This window comes from Carassius gibelio, chromosome B11, assembly GCF_023724105.1.
Source record: "Carassius gibelio isolate Cgi1373 ecotype wild population from Czech Republic chromosome B11, carGib1.2-hapl.c, whole genome shotgun sequence".
Lineage (NCBI taxonomy): Eukaryota > Metazoa > Chordata > Actinopteri > Cypriniformes > Cyprinidae > Carassius > Carassius gibelio.
Window position 1 is genome coordinate 4451169 of NC_068406.1, and position 19557 is coordinate 4470725.

The 19557-nt window shown below is 38.5% G+C and overlaps 1 protein-coding gene across 2 annotated transcripts in view; it reads right to left on the reverse strand.

Moving 5' to 3' along the window:
• Positions 1-248: 248 nt before the first annotated feature.
• elmo2 (engulfment and cell motility 2) overlaps positions 249-19557 on the reverse strand; it is a 35685-nt gene continuing 16376 nt past the window's right edge. For both annotated transcript variants that reach the window (XM_052569326.1, XM_052569325.1), the window contains exons 13-21: positions 17612-17716; positions 17124-17232; positions 11572-11708; positions 11322-11485; positions 8579-8691; positions 8397-8504; positions 8224-8306; positions 7715-7792; positions 249-1679 (exon numbers count right to left, since the gene is read on the reverse strand). In XM_052569326.1, the coding sequence (XP_052425286.1) occupies positions 1479-1679; positions 7715-7792; positions 8224-8306; positions 8397-8504; positions 8579-8691; positions 11322-11485; positions 11572-11708; positions 17124-17232; positions 17612-17716 (1098 nt within the window). In that variant the 3' untranslated portion in view covers positions 249-1478. The remainder of the gene's footprint in view (positions 1680-7714; positions 7793-8223; positions 8307-8396; positions 8505-8578; positions 8692-11321; positions 11486-11571; positions 11709-17123; positions 17233-17611; positions 17717-19557) is intronic.

The window sequence follows — 19557 nt, forward strand, 5'->3', positions numbered from 1 at the left end:
AAACCAATGACTGTTCATCAATATTATATAGGTTCATTAGCTAAGCCATTACTGGCTAGCAGTAATTGTGGCCCACATATCAATCTTAATTTTAATTTCAAGTCAACATTTATACATTAATTGCTTTTGAGTTTTTGAGTTTGAGTTTTTTTTTACATCTCCATATATAGTCAGTACGCAACTTCATTTAATCTGGGTGTGTGGCACAGCTAAATTTATTTATCAAATGGATGAAATATATCAAGCTATGACTTCAACACATTTTATTATTGCACACACATCCATTACATTACTGTGATAATGCAGTACAATATATAGTATATATACAGTGACCTTCAAATTTTGATGAAATATTTTTTCTTCCTTCAGTAAAAAAAAAAAAAAACGTCATTAAAATAACCTTTTCAGCAATGAGAAATAAAGGGGAGTCGATACTTCTGAAGGCACTATATATTTATAGTGTGTGCAACATTTCAACCCAAAAACTGATATCTGCTCACTAAAACACCACCAGCTGCAACATGAAGCAAATCTGATAAACATCACACCTCTGTCAGCAATCCATCTATGGGTTCATCCTGTTTTCACACAGAATAACCTTACATTATGGCAAGCGAATATGAACACACAGACGGAAGATGAACATGTAAATATTTTCATCTTAACAGACTGAGCAGTCATGTTTGTGTACTGTAACAAAGAAATCACGAATTAAATGTCTAAATAAATGAACTCGTATGGCTATTATAACATACAGTTTCTGCAAGACTTTATAATTTTTGAATGTTGCAGTTGCAGACATTCATCCTGTTCAGTCTATGAGTCACAAAACATTTCCATCTTCTTGCAGTCGCTTGCTTTCTTCCTCCATTTCATGCAGACCATATAGTGTCTTTCACATCAAGTACAAAAATATATTTCTATTGACAAAAGCAAATGTCAGTAAATATTAGTTATCTGCAGACAGATCTGTGGGGTGTACAAAGTTACTAACGGTTTAGTTGAGTTAATCATATAAGCATTTAATATCACATCACACATGGGAGTAGATGCCTTACAATATCTAAACACAGAATGATGTTTAATATGCTGTTTCTGCTTTTCTCATTTAAAATCAAATACTTGAAGACAGAAGAACCATTCGTTTTTCTGCCTTACAAACATTTGAAAGAGGACTGAAAAAATACTCTCGTAACCAAGACTAGTTCATGTTCAGGCGCATACACTAGTATAGAGGTGAAGCGTGTCATTCCTACTCTTTCGTCCATCTTGAACTCTACTGGACACGTCAGAAGCTGAAACAAACAGAACCCAGTTTTGAAAGCATCACGGGGTTTCACTCTTCAGCAAGTCAGACTACCAATGTGACTCTGAACGTGAAACCGGCAGGAAAGTATCTTAGTGACAGACAAATGACACACTTCACCTCTGAAAATTGAAAGACAGAAAAAACACGCTCTGGTTAATGGACAGGCATCTCATCCATAGTTGTAGGTGAAGTTGTAAGTGCTGGGCTCTTTGGGCACAGGGGGTGGAGCCTCAGGGATGGTGATATTCTCCAGATCAAGGAGGCGGAGCTTCATTTCCATGCTCATTAATGTGTCAAGGTCACTTCGTGTGAGATCGCTTCCCAACTCCTTCCCCAAGAGTGCAGACAGCCCATCTGTCCAGATGCAATACTGATCCACACAAACAAACAGCACAGAGGTCAGTCATCTTTCCACAAATCATCAGTGACCGTCTCAGCTATAGAGTCAAAACAGGGCCAAATGTACTTGCAAGTTTTGCAACAAAAATGAAACTATTGAGAAAACATAAATGAGCTTATTGCCAACAAAAATGAAGAATTGCAAAAGAAATGAAACCGAGCAAAAGCAATGATTTTTACCTGACCATATCTACTAATTTATTTGCAACATTGCTTTTACATTTCAGTCAGGTGTGAGCTTGCGATACTGTTTGATCCCTTTGCGTTTCAAGTTTCAGTGTGTCTCACGATCTGGCATTGTTTTGACATGTTGGTGGAGTCAAGGGACTGGGGCGTGTACAACAGGCCTGGGCATCAGTGATGCGCGGGTCAGTGTATAAACAACCCGCACCCGACCGACGTTTTCTACTAACCCACCCGCAACTCAGACCACGAAAAATAAAAATAAAATATTGTACCAGACCCGATTCCTGACCCGCATTTTTTAAAAAGAAGTAAATGCGTCGCCCATTTATATTAATTTAATTACTTAAATAGGCTATAGCCTACAGGATAATAAGCGTTATGACTGCACACATAAGGCTTGTCACAAAGAATTGGTTAAAGTAATGATTATGAATGTGTCTGAATAAGCAAGGAGACATTTAATTGTTTAGTAATAAACTGGTGTTTTCTGTGTCGCTGCTATGAAGTTGTTGAAGCAGACTTTAGTTTAAAAGTAGACATTTCAAGGTTTCTGTAATATATTGCATATATTTCTTTTTAAACCCACCGCCTAAAAGATTTAAGACTATACCTGACCCAAAAGATCACCCAAAGTTTCTACAGATTTTTTCTTAGCTATTTCAGAATCTGGAAAAATTACTGGGACTAGTTACTTGTTACTGCAGTCGACCGATATGAATGTGTGTGATGTACGGCATGATAAATGCTCGTCACTTCTGCTGCCAAAACTTTGTCAGCCTGTGGGTCATTTGGTTTATTGAAAAATGATTGCACTGATCTGCATGTTCCTTGATGATGTGCTTTTTCTGTGGTTCTCACATGCACCATGTCTCTTCACGTCGTATTCTCCACCATGTCCCATAGAAAAACTGCTTTTGCATAAAATGCAAAAAAGCTCTCTCTGCTTCGCCATCTACAGGTCTTAACCAAGAGTATGTTGCGGTCCATTCGCTATTAAAAGTGCATCTACTCTTTTTCGTGGCCACACTGGCCATGACTGCTTAACCTGACCTAACAGCGCGCACGCACTCCTATTTGAGATTGTTGACAATGTTGAGGAGACATTCGTGCACCAGTCAACAGTTTGATTGACGTACGACTCAGCCTATCAACTAACGCTTTTATTGCTCTCCTCTGAACTATTTGACATAAGTTAACAGTGTGCCTATGGACGTATCCATGTATTTATTAGGCAGGGTCGAATGAAAAAGCGGGACAGATGCTCAATTTGCATGAGGCGGGACAAAGGGTAAAATTGCTGTACAGTACAACGCAAAGTGGGACAGGTGGTCACTCTATTCGCGCCAGTTATTCAGCCAATAAAGTGTAGGCCTATGCATTTCAAAATTGTGTCTAGTTCTATATAAATTACAAAGGTTTAATTGGCATCTTTATTTCAAACGACCCGACCGACCACGACCCGAATATCATAAAAAATGTTTTTGGATGACTCGTAACCGCGGGTAACCACTGGGACCTGCTCATTTTGGATCAACCCGCGCATCACTGTTGGGCATGCCTCCCTGGAAGTGTATCATCAGCCAGAGAAGCAGATCACAGCTGATTAAGGCACCATAACTGAGCAAAGGCATGCGGGTGGATCGTTTCCTATTATTCACTAACATTAAAACATGCATGGTTTTTGTTTTATAGCATTAAAATGTGTATTGTTTCATTTTGTTAACAAAATGTGTATAAACAGTGTTTAATATCTCTTCACCTATGGGAGGACGCCAGCGCACAGAAGTGTTCTTGGTATACATTTCGGGTCGTAACGATATACCGGTATGATGATATACCGCGATATAAACATGTACGATTATCATACCGTGTACATTTGCTTATCTACGGTATTGAGAGAAAATAACAAACACAGAATCTCACCTGCGCCTAGGCAACAACGTTCCACCTAAGGGGCCGTTCACATATCGCGCCTAAAACACGTGGAAAACGTTAGACAAGCTGCTTTCTGATTTTTTCCCAAAGCCTTCTGGAACTTGTGTTCTTGAGGCGTCTGCCGTTGCTAAGCAACAATGACCCGCTCTCTCCATGAAGATGCGGAAATTTCAGCAATGGATAAATGAATTTGCAGCACTAAAAATTGCTTGCAGTAGCTCTGCTACTTAATTTATTTAAAAAATGGCAATTCATATACAGCTATGATCAGCTGTTCCTTCATCTTGGCTGAGCTTTCAATGTTGTTACGGGAAAGGTGAGGAAGATACATGACCTGCAGTGCGCTTGCGGCATTATGAAAAGTTTAGATGTTTTTAACTCGATGCAGTGCAGAGGCACCTGGAAAAAATGAGTGTGTTTGCTACATATGAAATAACTAACTTGAGCGCGCAATAGACGCGATATGTGAAAGGCCTCTAACTGTTCTATTGATCCACCCACACGTACAGCGGAGACAACATCAGAGACAGAGGCCGTTATCTCTAATCTCAATCCCACGTCAAAATATTAGTTAAAATTGGCACTAGTAGGCCTATGGGAATACTTTTTGTATAGAAAAGACGAATGCTTATTTGTCCTTAAAGGTAGACACAGTTCGCAAAAACTGTGGTCGGAAAGCAGCTGCAAAATGAGGAAAACGCATCGAACATGTTTACCTATTCAGAACATCATCATCCCGTGCAATTTAAGGTTAATGCATTATGATTTCTGTGATGCACAGAGTGAAGCACAGAATCCAGTCATGACAATGAATTTACAGTAGCTAGCTAATTATTATTTTATTTTATTATTAATGATAAATATAAGTTGTATATAATTTATTTATAACTAATAAATAGTCAATGGTAACATTTTCTTGTTTTTGATTAATGAAATTTGAATAAAAACATGGTTTCAAATAATTGTCGATAAGAGATTGATCGATTAAAGCTGCAGTTGGTAACTTTTGACGCTCTAGCGGTTAATAAACCGAACTGCTTGCGTCCTGCGGAAGAACATTGTAGCCGGAACTACTTCTCTCTGTTTATGTCTATGAAGAATCACAAAGGTACTGGGTTACTCCGCCGCGGTACCCCCGAAGCAATCTAAAATAATTCGAATATAAACACTTATTATAGGTGCACCCTAGTGATTCAGGACAGGCTAAAAACACAGTTTGGAAAATGGATTCATGGTGTACTCGCTTATTATATACATTTTTCTACATTTTGAACACAAACAAAGTTACGGACCGCAGCTCTGATTGGTTATTTTTTACCGGGAGTGATGGAGCAAATGGCAATAGGACACTGGGAGGAGCCAGAGGAGCTTGATTTTTTTCACAGATTATCTGTCTCATATTCTACTGTCAGGACATAATGACAGGTTTAATAAATATGTAAAAAATATATTTTTACAAAAGTTACCTACTGCAGCTTTAAGGCTGATAAAGGTTAACTGATGTACAGTAATGTTGGGCTGCGTACGGCTCATGCGCAGAACACGTGCGAGCGGCTGTGAGTTACGTTGACCGTATCATCATTCATTCACAGTGTACTAATTAAGCTTTTAATGAGATTTAAACTTTAAAAGTACATTAAAATAGAAACAACACAAAAGTTCTTCAACATGAAAAGCAATAGAAATGTAGTAAAGTCATTTAATCAGATAACTGCACTGTGCAGACTATTAATTCCTACAACTTGTTAATTCGTTTCTACGACTTATTAATTTGTGGCAATTGTCCATGTTTTGTTAATTTTGTTCCCTAAATAACCCATGATTTAACTGAAATAAGGGAGCAAATTAATAAATTGAACGAATTATTAATTCAGGAAATCTTTAATTTCCCTTCCCATGTTTAGGCTACCACACACAGTAAGAGATGCGATTAAAAGTGAAAGATAATAAAACAAACCTGCGAAATTAGAAGATTTAAGAAAAGAAACTGGTAAACCAGAACAAATTAAGCCACATTAATGAAGGCTATATCTCGAACGGCAGAGGCATGGTCATCTAACATTTTCCTAACCCTGTGTTTTTTTCTCCGCTGTTTCGATCGCGTCGGAGCCTGGAGCACGCGTATATTCAGGCGATTCAAACTTACATTGCAGTCTGTTCATTATCAAAATAAAGTACAGTCAACTAAACATTTAAAAGGTTACACTGGTCAGTTTAAATAGACCGTATACCGGTCCTCTGTGCTGTTCCAAGGATGTTTTTGATCATATGAATAGGATCATCTTTTCTGTGTATGTGCGAATGTGTAAGTATTTTACATTATAAATAATAGTTTAAAATTCAGATGCATTGCGAATATGGAAACATTTGGATCTGTCATGACTTGATGCACTGTATGCTGGATTTTTTTAAAACAAATAGGTTAGGCCTACCGGAACGCAAAAAATCTAAATCTGACATTTTCTAGAACAGAATCCAGCAGGATCATGTGAGCAACAGTGTTTTGCTGCAGCAGCGCCGATGGATGCGGTTCACTTAATGCATAGCGCAGTCACACGCGCGCCACAGTTATATTTGGGATCATTTTATTTTAAATGCCATATTGTCAGTTGAAAACATTGCAATTGTGTTTTAAAATACAACAACGAGCACCAGAAAACCATTTAAAGAAGCGCGTTCAGCGGTCTCCGTGCGGGATAAAAAAGTCAACAAAGTAAATTGATCTCAAATGTATGGCGCTCTCTCTTCATTTTATAAAATAATCCTAATCACATCTATTCATTTTATAATCCTTCTACTAGCATTTTATTCAGACTAAAACCCCCTTTAATTCAAGTGAGAAAGCATTTTGTTTGTGTGTGTGTATGTGTGTGTGTGTGTGTGTGTGTGTGTATGTGTGTGTGTGTGGCTTTTGCACATCCTGTCATGCCAGTGAGTGCTGCCTGCAATAGATCCATTTTGCAGCATTATGGTTAACGATTAATAGATAAATTGATTGTTAATTTAAACGACAATCGATTATGGAATTAATCGATATTTTGCATCCCTACTTTCAAACATTTGTTCAACCCCCCCCCCCTTCTTAATTTAAATCCCTAATTGTTTAATACCGTATACCGTGAAACGTATAACCGCGATATTTTCTGAGACGATTATCATAACGTGAAAATCTCATACCGTTACAACCCTATTTACATTAGTTCAGAGTTACTAAGAAACTAACAGTCAGCAAAGCAGACAGGAGTGCGTGAGTGTTTGCTTAATAATTCGTTTCTGCATCTACTGTTTAAATTGTTACTTGCTGCTAAGAAGGTTTATCTCGTTCTAAAATAAATATTTCTACTGTTATTTTTTCGTTGTCATTTGTATTTTTGATCGCACTTTATTTATAATAGCCATGCTATTGATTGCTTCCACTGTCCTCATTTGTAAGTCGGTTTGGATAAAAGTGTTTGCTAAATAAATAAATGTAAATGTAATTTACTCATAAGAGTGAATAAATGACAGAATTTTCATTTTTGTCTGAACTATCAACTAATGATGAAATATCATCTAAACAATGAATGAATTAACTCAACTAGACACAAGCACAAATCAGCTGTAACCAAGGAAACACACGAACAACAGAAAGAAACATGAGAAGTGATTACAACAATGAAGCAAAATAAAACCTAAGAAACCACGGAAGTTTTCAAATTAAGAGTCCTTGGAAAACAACACAACAGATCATATGTGGTTACTACTATCTGTACGAAAAATTTGTAATATTTTTAGTTGATTTACAGCCCTAAATAACTGCATAAAGAGTTTAGTGAATAACAAACAGTCCATGAACTTCTTAATTTCTAAAAGAACTGTAATTTAAGTGCTGTTTTTGAGACTTGCCTCATATTTGTTGGGTGCCACAAAGTTGAGAGCCTCGTCAGGATCATAGAGGATGGAAAATGCCAACTCCAACACTTCCTACAAACACAGCACCATTCAAACACGTCAGTCATACATACTGTACATAACATAGAAACAGAATATAGGATGTGTGATACTCTGTATGGGTTGGGTTTTGTGCATTCTGTTTCATTGCAGTTTTGCCGACAGTACTGCTTTAAAAAGTGAACCAAACTAAACAAGTCCTTTAGAGGAGTAAAATTTTGAGAGGAACCAGACTCAGCCAAAGGAACATGTTTAAATAAATATGCATGCAATATTACAATATTAACATGTTTGGTTCATAAATGCATTATTCAATAATAATGATGAAGTCAGTGATTAATTGTTTATATGAGGGACACAGGCAGACAGGTTTCAAAAAAAGATCAGTGTCACGTCAGATCTTTGTCTCTCTATATCAGTTCTGCTCAATAGTGCGCTGGAGAAGATGAAGTAAGTGGCTTTACCTTGTTCTGCTTGAGTGCGCTCTTCTCCTTCATGTGCGGACAGTCTTTCCCCGTCAGCACTGCTTTAATGTCCGACACAGGAACTGTGGGTCGGAGACAGTAAGTCTGAATACACTGTGCAACACGTGATGTGAATAATATTCAGTGGTTTTATGTCACATAAATGCGCTCACTCTTATCGGTAAGCAGTTCAAACGGCACTTCACCCTGCGGAGACTCGTCCAGATCTCCGTAGTGCAGGACCTTGTGATTTAACGACAGGCGGCAGAACCAGAACTTCTCTGTGAGAGGAACCAAAGATCATTAGGAAACTCGCATTATAGAAGAATAGTGGGCAGATGCAAGCTTTCGGCACCTTGTCTCCGTCTGTTGCCCAGTTTACGAAAGCAGCTTCCCTCACACAGACGATTGAGTCGCTGCTGTTTGATCAGCTCCAGAATCTCTGGCTGGATCCGCTCTCGCAGCTCACTGATAATCAAGAGGAAACACATTGAGAACAGCTGATCCACAAGCTCCGATAAACTCACACGAGCTCCTCCTCAGTACTTTTGACTTGTTTTCCACTGCAGATGTCTAAAAAGATTCTTAAATCAAGATCCATTTACCTGAGAAGCAAAATGATAAGAAGATAAGTCGTGTTTTCCGTGAAACTGGTCAAAATTAAGTGGGTTTTTATTAAATCAAGAACAAATATCTACCAGTGGTCTCAGAAAAATAGCCTTAACTCAGTAAAGTCATTTTCATAACCCACTGACAGATATTTGTTCTTGTTTTAAGAATAACCTCACTTCATTTTGTTACATTTCTCAGAAAACATGACATCTCTAATATCTCGATTTAAGCAGTCTTTGAAGGTTACGTTGGAAATGTAATCGGTTACAGATTACAAGTTACCGTATTTAAAATGTATTCCATATTGTAAATATTTCAGTTACTTCATTAATGTAACTGATAACATTTGATTAATTTTGTATTTATTTTCTAACTTTCTAACAAATGTTTTCAACTGTTAATACTTTTCAAATATTTAAACCAGGCAGGGTTAACTTTGTAGTAGTAGTACTTAACACTAAACTCAAGATTATAGCATTTTAATTTTAAAGGAAAGCCACAATGATGATGATTTTAAAATTTTCAGCACTGAAACACAAACATTCATTCCTCAAGTTTTCCAGGTGATATGATCTTTTAGAAATCATTACAATTTATATACCTCACAAGAAACATTTCTGATTATTATTAATGTTGAAAACAATTTTGCTGTGGAAATGGTGATACACTATTTTTCAGGATTGTTTGATAAATATAAATTTGAATGAATAGAATTTATTTGCATTTATCAAATATATTTGTTAATGCATTTATTAAATTAAAATCATTTTAAATTTCTTTACTCACTTTTTATCAATTTCATGCACGATGAATAAAATTATTAAAGGCCATGTTGCAGGTTAACCACCACTTTCAATTAATGGGTACATAAATCACTCAAGATATGTATATCATTTTTAAAATGTCACAAAAATGGTCTTAAAGACCTATTTTTTAAGTTTTTGGTATTACAGGTTTTTTATGCAACTCGGTGATGACGTCATGTTGGGGAGAAGTGGAGGAAACTCTGTCTAGTATGATGCTGCGTTCCAGGCAACCAGTAACCCGTGTTTTTCCAACCTTAAACCCGTGAAAGTGCACTGGAACGGCAATCAAACCCGTGACTTCCCACCCGTGAACTCTTGTCTCGTACTAGATCGATGTACTACGAGTACCGAGGTCACACAGCACGCGAAACAACGATGACAGCCCCTACGAAAAATACTGCCTGCTGATGCAGTGTTTATGCAAGTGGTACATGTTGAAAAAAACGATTTTAGGTCAATGTAACGTTGCAATAAAATGAATAATCTAGTAACAATTCCTTGTGCCTGGAACGGTACAAAGTCGTTAGTAGTGGTGTGAAATAGTGATTACGAGCTCAAAAACCTGCCTGGAACGCAGCATCAGAACTAACGTTATAGAGACTGACTGTGATGAGGAAGAGGTGGCAAGAAACATGTGTGATGGCCCGCAGCCGTGTAATTTCGATCGAGCCAGCCGTGAGAGGGCAAATGAGGAATTGCCAAGAACAGCAGTGCACAATAATGACACACACACACACACATGTCTTTGTCTTTGTCATCTAGAAATAGAAGGCATCATGCTAGCTATATGGACGTTTCTAAGCGTTTATCTCTTCCCCCGGTGAAAATGTTTAAGCAAACGTAGCCGCGTGTGTGTCGCTGTGTTTGACAGAAGCTTGTGTGGCTGCCATCCCATGGAAACTGCGCTGAAAAGCTTGTGCTGTAGGGAAGTGAGTGTGTTTGGGTCACTGTTGGTTGATATCTATCTATCTATCTATCTATCTATCTATCTATCTATCTATCTATCTATCTATCTGTCTGTCTGTCTGTCTATATATGTAGTCTATCTATCTATATAAATCTATGTAGTTATCTATAATCTATCTGAATACTCCCGTCTACTCGTCTCTCTCTAGTCAATCTCAATGCTCTCAAGGCGGCTTTGGTAAATTCTCTCCCCAACGTGATGCAATGCATTGTGGGGGAAAGGAGACCGCTGCAAGATAGTACCTACTTTTTCGCATTATATTCCGTTTTGTGATACCCAACAACATAAAATACAATGGATAACAGTTTAAATGTTTATTTCCAGCAAGCAAATTGCACAAATTTGTTAAAAAATGTACCTTGCAACACGGCCTTTAACTTCTCTCTTTTAAATCTTATACAAATGTTAGAGTGGTATCATTGTTTCCACAAAAAAACAACAACAGTTTTTAACGGACAATAATGATAAATGTTTCTTGAGCAGCAAATCAGCATATTAGAATGATTTCTGAATGATTGTATGACACGGAAACTTGATTTATAAATGTTTCTTTTGATGAATGTTGCATTCCCAAATGCAAATTACCATCCCCCTGAAAAATCCTGAAAGCCGTATTTATATGGAAAAACACATCCCTGACAACTAGATGACTGACTGATTAGGAGATCCGTGATCTTGAATACAGCTTACTGATGCTTTTGCTCTTCACTCACATTATTGGAGGCGACTGGAAGTCGTCCTGACTCATTCTCTCTGACTGACGCAGACGCAGGATCTCTGAGTAGCTTAGACTGCGCAGTTTGACCCGCAGCTGCTCCAGAGATGGTGGTTTCATGGCCAGAGCTCTAGTGATTTGCTCCCGCACCACCGTCATCACCTAAAATACACACACAGAGTGATTGCTGGCACAAACACACACAAAAAACCCTCTGTCCACTAGCAGACACTCTCACGAACACACACCTTGTTGAAATCTTCTGCAGTGGCTCTCATTTCTTTCCATGTCTTATTGAGAAGCTGTATGCAGACGCAGAAAAACTCTTCCCAAGCACGCTCGTGGGTAAAAAACATGGGATGGAAGTCATTGCATCCTTCATTTGCTGCAGAGACAAGACACGTTTCTTTTCATTTCCAAAAAACATCACAATACAGTACATCACAGAAACACACACATTACAGAAACATTTGTCCCAGTGAAACTTGAAAGTCGATATTTGATGGCATTAAACCTTTTGCCTGTTTCACACAGAAAGTTTATTTCCAGTCTGCTTCATCACAGCTGCCTGTGTATTTTTAAGTGATTCTGAAAAGCTTAACTAACTTGTTCAGGCGTTTGATTAGGGTGGGAGCTGAACCCTGCAGGACAGTGGGTCTTTATGAGCGTGGTTGAAGCCCTCTGGATTAGGGGGCTACGATATAAATAGTCTTAAAACTCATCTTTTTAGCTGTGCATTTGTTGAATGAGCACTGTGCAATGTCCGAACTGATTGCACTATATTTTCACTGTTTTATTATTATTATTATTATTATTATTTATGTAAAATCATTTTCTAACTGTTTTTAAATATATTAATCATTTTAAAAGTTTTAAAATTGCTTGTTTTATTTTTGTTATCATTTTTCTTCATGATTATTTTACTTTCTTTTATGTAAAGCACTTTGAATTACCATTGTGTACGAAATGTGCTATAAATAAACTTGCCTTGCCTTGCCTTATGAAATTGTAATTGTTGTTTTAACAATGTGCAATTTTACGTTATCGAGTATATCGCAAAAACCAAACAAAACACACAGAGTACACACTTAAATTACATGATGAAGAGTAGTAAGTTAGACTAATGCGCACGAGCATTTACAATCCGTTCTTTCACTGCATGATCTAGTCTATTAAAATGCATTTAGAATGATCACAAAATTCAAGATATGAGGGCAGAAAGTGTATGTATTTATATAATTTCATATAGTTAAAGAATATCAGACGAAAAGTGGTGTTTTTTAAAAAAAAATCAGCATTATTGCAAATATAACATTGACTTTATATAACAGGGAGATAATTGGTTAGCTGAAATTTGGCAACAAGGCCACACCCCAAACGATCACCTGACTTCCTGAAACCACCATATATCGGGAACCTCATACAGTACTGTTTGTCTCTTTCTTTCAGACTGATGGACTGTACATTCCTGGACCATGAGCATCCACTCCCAGGCTTGTCTCAGGAGGTCTCTGAGCAGATCCCGGGCTCTGTGCTCTCCGTCAGTGTGATCCGCGGGTCAGAATCGCCATCATAGTTTGTGTGGTGGACGCAGAACTACACTCTATACTCACACCTGCGTGTTCTGTGATGAAGCTCATGCGAGAAACTCCTGCCCTCATAACCCTACAACACCAGCAGACTGCCTCTACACTCCTATCAAGAACCTGATATAGTTGACAGTAGGGCTGCACGATTCTGGATAAATGATTCTCCTACGATTCTTTTTTTATTATTATTACTATTATCATTATCAGAAGTATATAAGTTAAAACTTTTATTTTGTAAGGATTCTTTAAATTGATAAAGTGTCACAAAGACATTTATAACAAAATATTTCTAATTCACAGAAATTTTGTTCTTCTGAACTCTCTGTCAAAGAAACTTGAAAAATCTACTCATCTGTTTCAACATTAATAATAATAATAAATGTTTTTTGAAAAACAAATCAGAATATTAAAATAATTTCTGAAGTAATGATCATCAAAGAAATAAATTACAGTTAAAAATACATTCAAGTAGAAAGCAGTTATTTTAAATTGTAAAAAATATTTCAAAACTTTACTGTTTTTGCTGTACTTTGGATCAAATAAATGCAGGTTTGGTGAGCAGAAGAGACTTTAAAAAACATTACACATCTTGACTGGTAGTGTACAGTATAATATAATACATTTAAAACCCCTGTTTTTATTTTAGAGTGATGAAAAAGTTGTTTAAATCACTGATTCAACGACTCACTTATAAACCTACTTCACTTGTTTCATTACTGGATGAATCAGCGTTTTTGAACGTTTCTCTTGAATGAAAATTGAATTCATTGACAAATAAACTTTTAAGACACTTGTCGCCAACTAGTGGTGAAACAATGCCATCAACACGAACGTTATTTGAAGTGCAGTGCTTTCAAAAGGGGATTTGCTCTATTTTGATCGCTATAATATAGACATCAGTGTTTATATCTGAACTATAAACTTTATCCCAGTATTTCTGTGATAATATAAATGACTGTAAGACAGAAATATTACTGTGTAGTTGAAAAGACCGTTTGTGAAGATGTTTTTTTTAACCAAACATGTTAACTGCTCTCTCTGTGTCAGCGGCAGTGCGCGCACGGATTTGAATGATCTGGTAAGACTTTGTCAAAGGTTTAACAGACTCTGGGAATGGAGATTGAGAGGGTGTCTGAATCAAGATCGCGATCTTTTTACGATTAATCGTACAGCTCTAGTTGACAGGCTACTAACAGAAGCGCATCATCACAACCACAGAATACCGATACCACTAATGCCTTCAAGTCTTGCCTATCCATCAAGAATCCAGAGTCTTTTGGGAAGGTGTCATTACTTCACTGTATGCCACATTCGATTGCAAAAGCAGCCCTAGGATTTTAGACTCTCTTTCCGCAGCTACAATGGATTCTTACCAACAACCACAGACTCCTTTACTTCTTACCTTACTGTTGCACCTTCATCTGCACCACCATAATTAGGATTTTCTCACTAATCTTCTCACTAATCTCCGAACTCTGCCTTCCATTATCAGAGTAGAAACCTCAGAGCCTCACACTTCCTCTTAGCAAGACAGATGTACAAAGAGTGAGCTACACGGACTTCTTGGCCACCTTAATGTGCCTCTGACAAAAGTGAAAAAGTGAAAGTGACATGACATACAGCCAAGTATGGTGACCCATACTCGGAATTTCATGCTCTGCATTTAACTCATCCAAAGTGCACACACACAGCAGTGAACATACACAAACCATGAACACACACCTGGAGCCATTTATGCTGCGCCGCCCGGGGAGCAGTTGGGAGTTGGGTGCCTTGCTCAAGTCGTGGTATTGCCAGCCCAAGACTAGAACCCACAACCCTAGAATTAGGAGTCAAACTCTCTAACCAACAGGCCACGACTTCCCTCGTCACAACAACACCTCTCATCATGGAACAACATTTATTTTCCATAATCACTACATCTCTCATCCCGGCTGCATTCAACTATACACTGATGCTGAACACCCTCAATGGGCTTCAGGAGTTAATATGGCAAGCGCTGGGTTAAAGCCGAACAGCCTCCAGAGTTCAGTTCCCTCAGTCCACAGTCAAGAGCAGTCTCCATAGCATGATGAAATATATCCCATAGTCATAGCAGCCATCCTTTATGGGATGGTCAGAATCTACTCATCTGCTCAGACTATGCAGCAGAAGTTGAAATATAAACAAGGGATGATCATGTTTGGCAGTAATGCAATTAATGCATAGGCTCACTTAATCTCTGCTCAACCACAATTCCTTCTCCGAGCAACTCATACCAGGACTCCCCAATCTTGTAGCCGACTCTTCATCTCATTTCCCATTCCAGAAATTTAGACTTGGCTCCAGAATAAAAATTCAACCCACTCTCCACCCGGTCTCACCACAGATCAGAAACCAAACATGCATCTCAAGGAGAAATTCTTAAAGTCTCTGTCTGGAACTGTCTCAAAGCTTACCATTCCTTCTATCAGTTTCCTTTCCCATCAACCGACCCACCGTCCATTCACAACTTAATATCTTACACTCATTCCTTTCCTAAGATCCACATGTGCATTTCTAAACCTACTTGTCAGGGATCAACTTCTCTTATGAACAGCCACTGGCTATGATTACCCAGCTTTCTCTCATTCTCACACATTCATAGTAATAAAGGCTTACGAAAGCTATCCAATGCGTTGTGATTGGCCGAATAACTCAAGCTTGTGACAGAAATGTTACGCCCCTTAACATATTGTGATGCCCTGTCCAGCCAGAGCGATGAGACATAAACATAAAACCCATTATACATGTGATATAAACATGATTCCTAGTTGTGTCCTCTTTTGGAAGGCCAAACAAAGTAGATCCACTTTCACGGTGAAACACACAGTTTCTAAACGACATGGCGGTGGCGGCAACAGCAGTACTACAACAAGAATAAAAGGTAGGCCGTCTTCTTTTGGGCGGCGTTATGCAAATCTTCCCACAGAGTGACATAGAGATGTTGGGGGTGTTAGAATGAGCTGTTTTAGGGGGTGTGGACAAGTCTTAAATTTTATAAAGAATATCTCTTTGGATTTGAGACTTTACTCTTTGCAACTTTACAGATCTTCTTTATGCACCAAGAGCTTGTAACACTCCAAAGAGAAAGGAAAAAAGTAAATCTCATCACACGACCCCTTTAAGCAATATCAGTGTATTGTTTTTTTTCTACAATTTTGGAGTGAAAAAGTTGAAAGCAGACATGAGCTCTCAGATAACTTTGACCAAGGTATCAGATCTTAATTAGCCTGTTAAGGTTATAGCTTGTTTAACTAATCTTGTCCCAACAATCAGCAGCCAGACAGCAACATAGTGTTGGCCCAGATTCGGCCCACATCTGGCCCACGTGAAATCCATGCGGGCCAGATGTGGGCCGGATCTGGGCCAAAATTCCTCTAAGCAGTTGCCGCCCACAAAACAGTAGAAGGCTATAACAAGATAGCAATTTGTTAAAAGTGTTTTCAGATACCAATTTCCTCTGTTCGCAAAGTAAATAAGAAATGGCAGTTAACAGGAACAGTGGAGGTCAAGATAAGGTCAGAAGACCAATAGGATTGCAAGAAAAGCCAAAACCTCTGTTTGACTGCAAAGGACCTCCAGGGAGATTTGGCAGACTCTGGAGTTATGGTACACTGTTCAATTGTTTAGAAAAGCCTGCACAAATATTGCCTTCATGGAAGAGTCATCAGAAGAAAAACTCTCCTGTGTCCTCACCACAAAATTCAGCATTTCTGAATTTTGTAAAAGAACATTCACACGAGTATCACACGAGTATAGAATTTTGGAAAGAAGTCCTGTGGGCCGATGAGGTTAAAATAGAACTCTGTGGCCACAATGTGCAAAGGTATGGTTGCAGAGCAAAGGCACAGAATTTCATGAAAAGAACACCAGTCCAACTGTTTTGACATGGGGGTGGAGTACATGTTATCTTTAAGATATAAGCACAATCAGAAAAATATTGTCTATTTATCGTTATCAATAAAACCATAGAAAATATCGAAATACATTTCTTGTCAATATTGCATACCCTACTCTGGATTACAGCAATAATGTATGTAGGATGAGTGAATGATGAGAGAATAATAATGATCCTTTTCAGGTGTAAATCACTCTGGATCTCTTCTAAAGCTGCCCTAATTGAGCCTCCGAACAAACCCCAACACGTTCATCAGTGAACTGAGGAATCGAAGATTTTGCAGAATACTCACGCAGTTCTCCAACCTGTAGAATATCACACAGCAGACGCGTCAGCTCAATGGCAGAGCGGCCAAATGGACACTCATGTTTATCTTCTCGACTGCAGTTTTCTAGAACAATCTGCAAAACAATACCACTGTATGTATAGACCACTGACATGTGGATCATTTTTATGCTATTTTGCTTTTTTATTATTATGTTTTTTAACAATACAAAAGGTGAAAGAGGACATAGGAAACAGAAGGGAGGAGAGGAAGGGGAAAGTGAAACAAAAGACAAAGCGCATGAGCAGCACCACACCACATGTTCCACTGAAAAAAAGGATAAATAATCAATTAACTTTTGTTCCCATCATAATGTATTATTATTATTATTGTAGTGTTATTAATATAGCTGACCCTGTTTTACATAATTACTTTTACTCAACATTAATAATGAGGACACTGTAATTGACAAAATAAAAATAAAACAAAAGAGATGAGAGTGTGTGTGTTCTTACTCTGATATATGTGTCCTGATGCACTTTGGCAAGGTAAAGCATGTTGTCTAGTGCCAACATTCCCGGGGGTGTCTGAGTGAAATCCATAGCAGGATTCACAGGATTCTGTGAACAAATCACAATACACATATCAGCACATGGCTATCACAAACCATTATCAAACCATCGCATCAGCACTTCAACATCACTAATCATCATCAATCCATCGCATCACAAACACGTCATTATGTGACTGTCAGTAATCAGTAATCCTTCTCCCTGCATGTCATGTGCAGGGCTCTGTATATTACACATTTTCAGGGTTTAAATGAAGTCTAGCGACAGCTATACTCCATAATTATTGCAGGTTTGCACACAAACGTGTCATTACTTGACTGTCAGTAACCATCATCTAACCATTACATCACACATATCATCACATGACTATCACCAATCATCATCACCAATCATATCGCAATGCTGCACTCTGTACTCACACACTTGGACAATAACAACACATTGTCGCAGATGTTGTTTGTTGACTTCAGCTCAGCATTTAACACTGTCATTCCCTCCAAGCTGACCACAAAACTCAACACCTCCTCCTGCAACTGGATTATGGACTTTCTGACCAGCAGACCTCAGCATGTTCGGTCAAGCCACACCTGCTCCACCACCATCACATTCAACACCGGCGTACCCCAGGGCTGTGTGCTGAGCCCATTCCTGCAAGCCCTGTGCATGGTTCTGACTCCATCATCAAGTTTGCAGACGACACCACGGTGATTGGCCCCATCAGAGACAACGTTGAGACTGTCTACAGGGAAGAGGTACAGCACCTGGCCACATGGTGTGCTGACATCAACCTGCTAAACAAAGACACACCAGCAAGACAAAAAAGCTCATTGGTGACTTCAGGAAGAAGGAAGGAAGCATGCATGATCCCATCCACATTAATGGCATGGTTGTTGAACGTGTCTCCAGCTCCATCTCGGAGGACCTGTCCTGGACCAAACACCTCCAGCCTGGTCTCCAGCCTGGTCAAGAAGGCTCACCAGCGCCTCTTCTTCCTCAGGACACTGAAGAAGAACCAGCTGTCTTCATCCATCCTGGTGAACTTTATCCGGTGTGCGATTGAGAGCATCCTGACGAGTTGCATCACAGTCCGGTATGGGAACTGCTCAGTTGCTGAAGGCAAGGCACTGCAGAGGGTGGTAAAAACCACCCAACGTATCACAGAGACACCACTTTCTGCAATTGAGGAAATCCGGAGAAAACACTGTATACGTCGAGCTCGCAGCATTCTTAAGGACTCTTCTCACCCTGACCACGAACTGATTAACCTCCTGCCCTCCGGGAGGTGCTTCAGGAGCCTCCGGACAAGGACCACAAGATTCAGGAACACTGAACACACACTCCTCACCCCTCCTCATCACTAAATCTGGTTTACAAACAAAAAACAGATCACTTGTTATTACTTGTACTACTGTCTGCTAATCCAGAATACTGAATAATCCTTTTGCACACTGGAATATTTTTCTATGCACTTTACTTTACTGTCCATTGCACTAGTGTAAATGATGTTCATATGTTCATAGTTTCTGCTTATAGTGTACAATACACTTATTATATATTCCATCTGTATAGTATGTTCATAGTACACATATCTGTATATCATGCTGATAGTATTTTAAAATCTGTAAATTATGTCCATAGCCTCATCTGACACTGTATATTCTGTACTTACTGCTTATTGCACTTCCGGTTAGATGCTAACTGCATTTCATTGCCTTTTACCTTACATGTGCAATGGCAATAACGTTGAATCTAATCTCATCTCATCTCATCTCATCTCATCTCATCTCATCTCATCTCATCTAATATAATATATTTATCATTTAAAGAAGAAACCAATCCGATGAATAGTTGACATTTGAGGCTTAATAATAATATAGAAAATAATATAG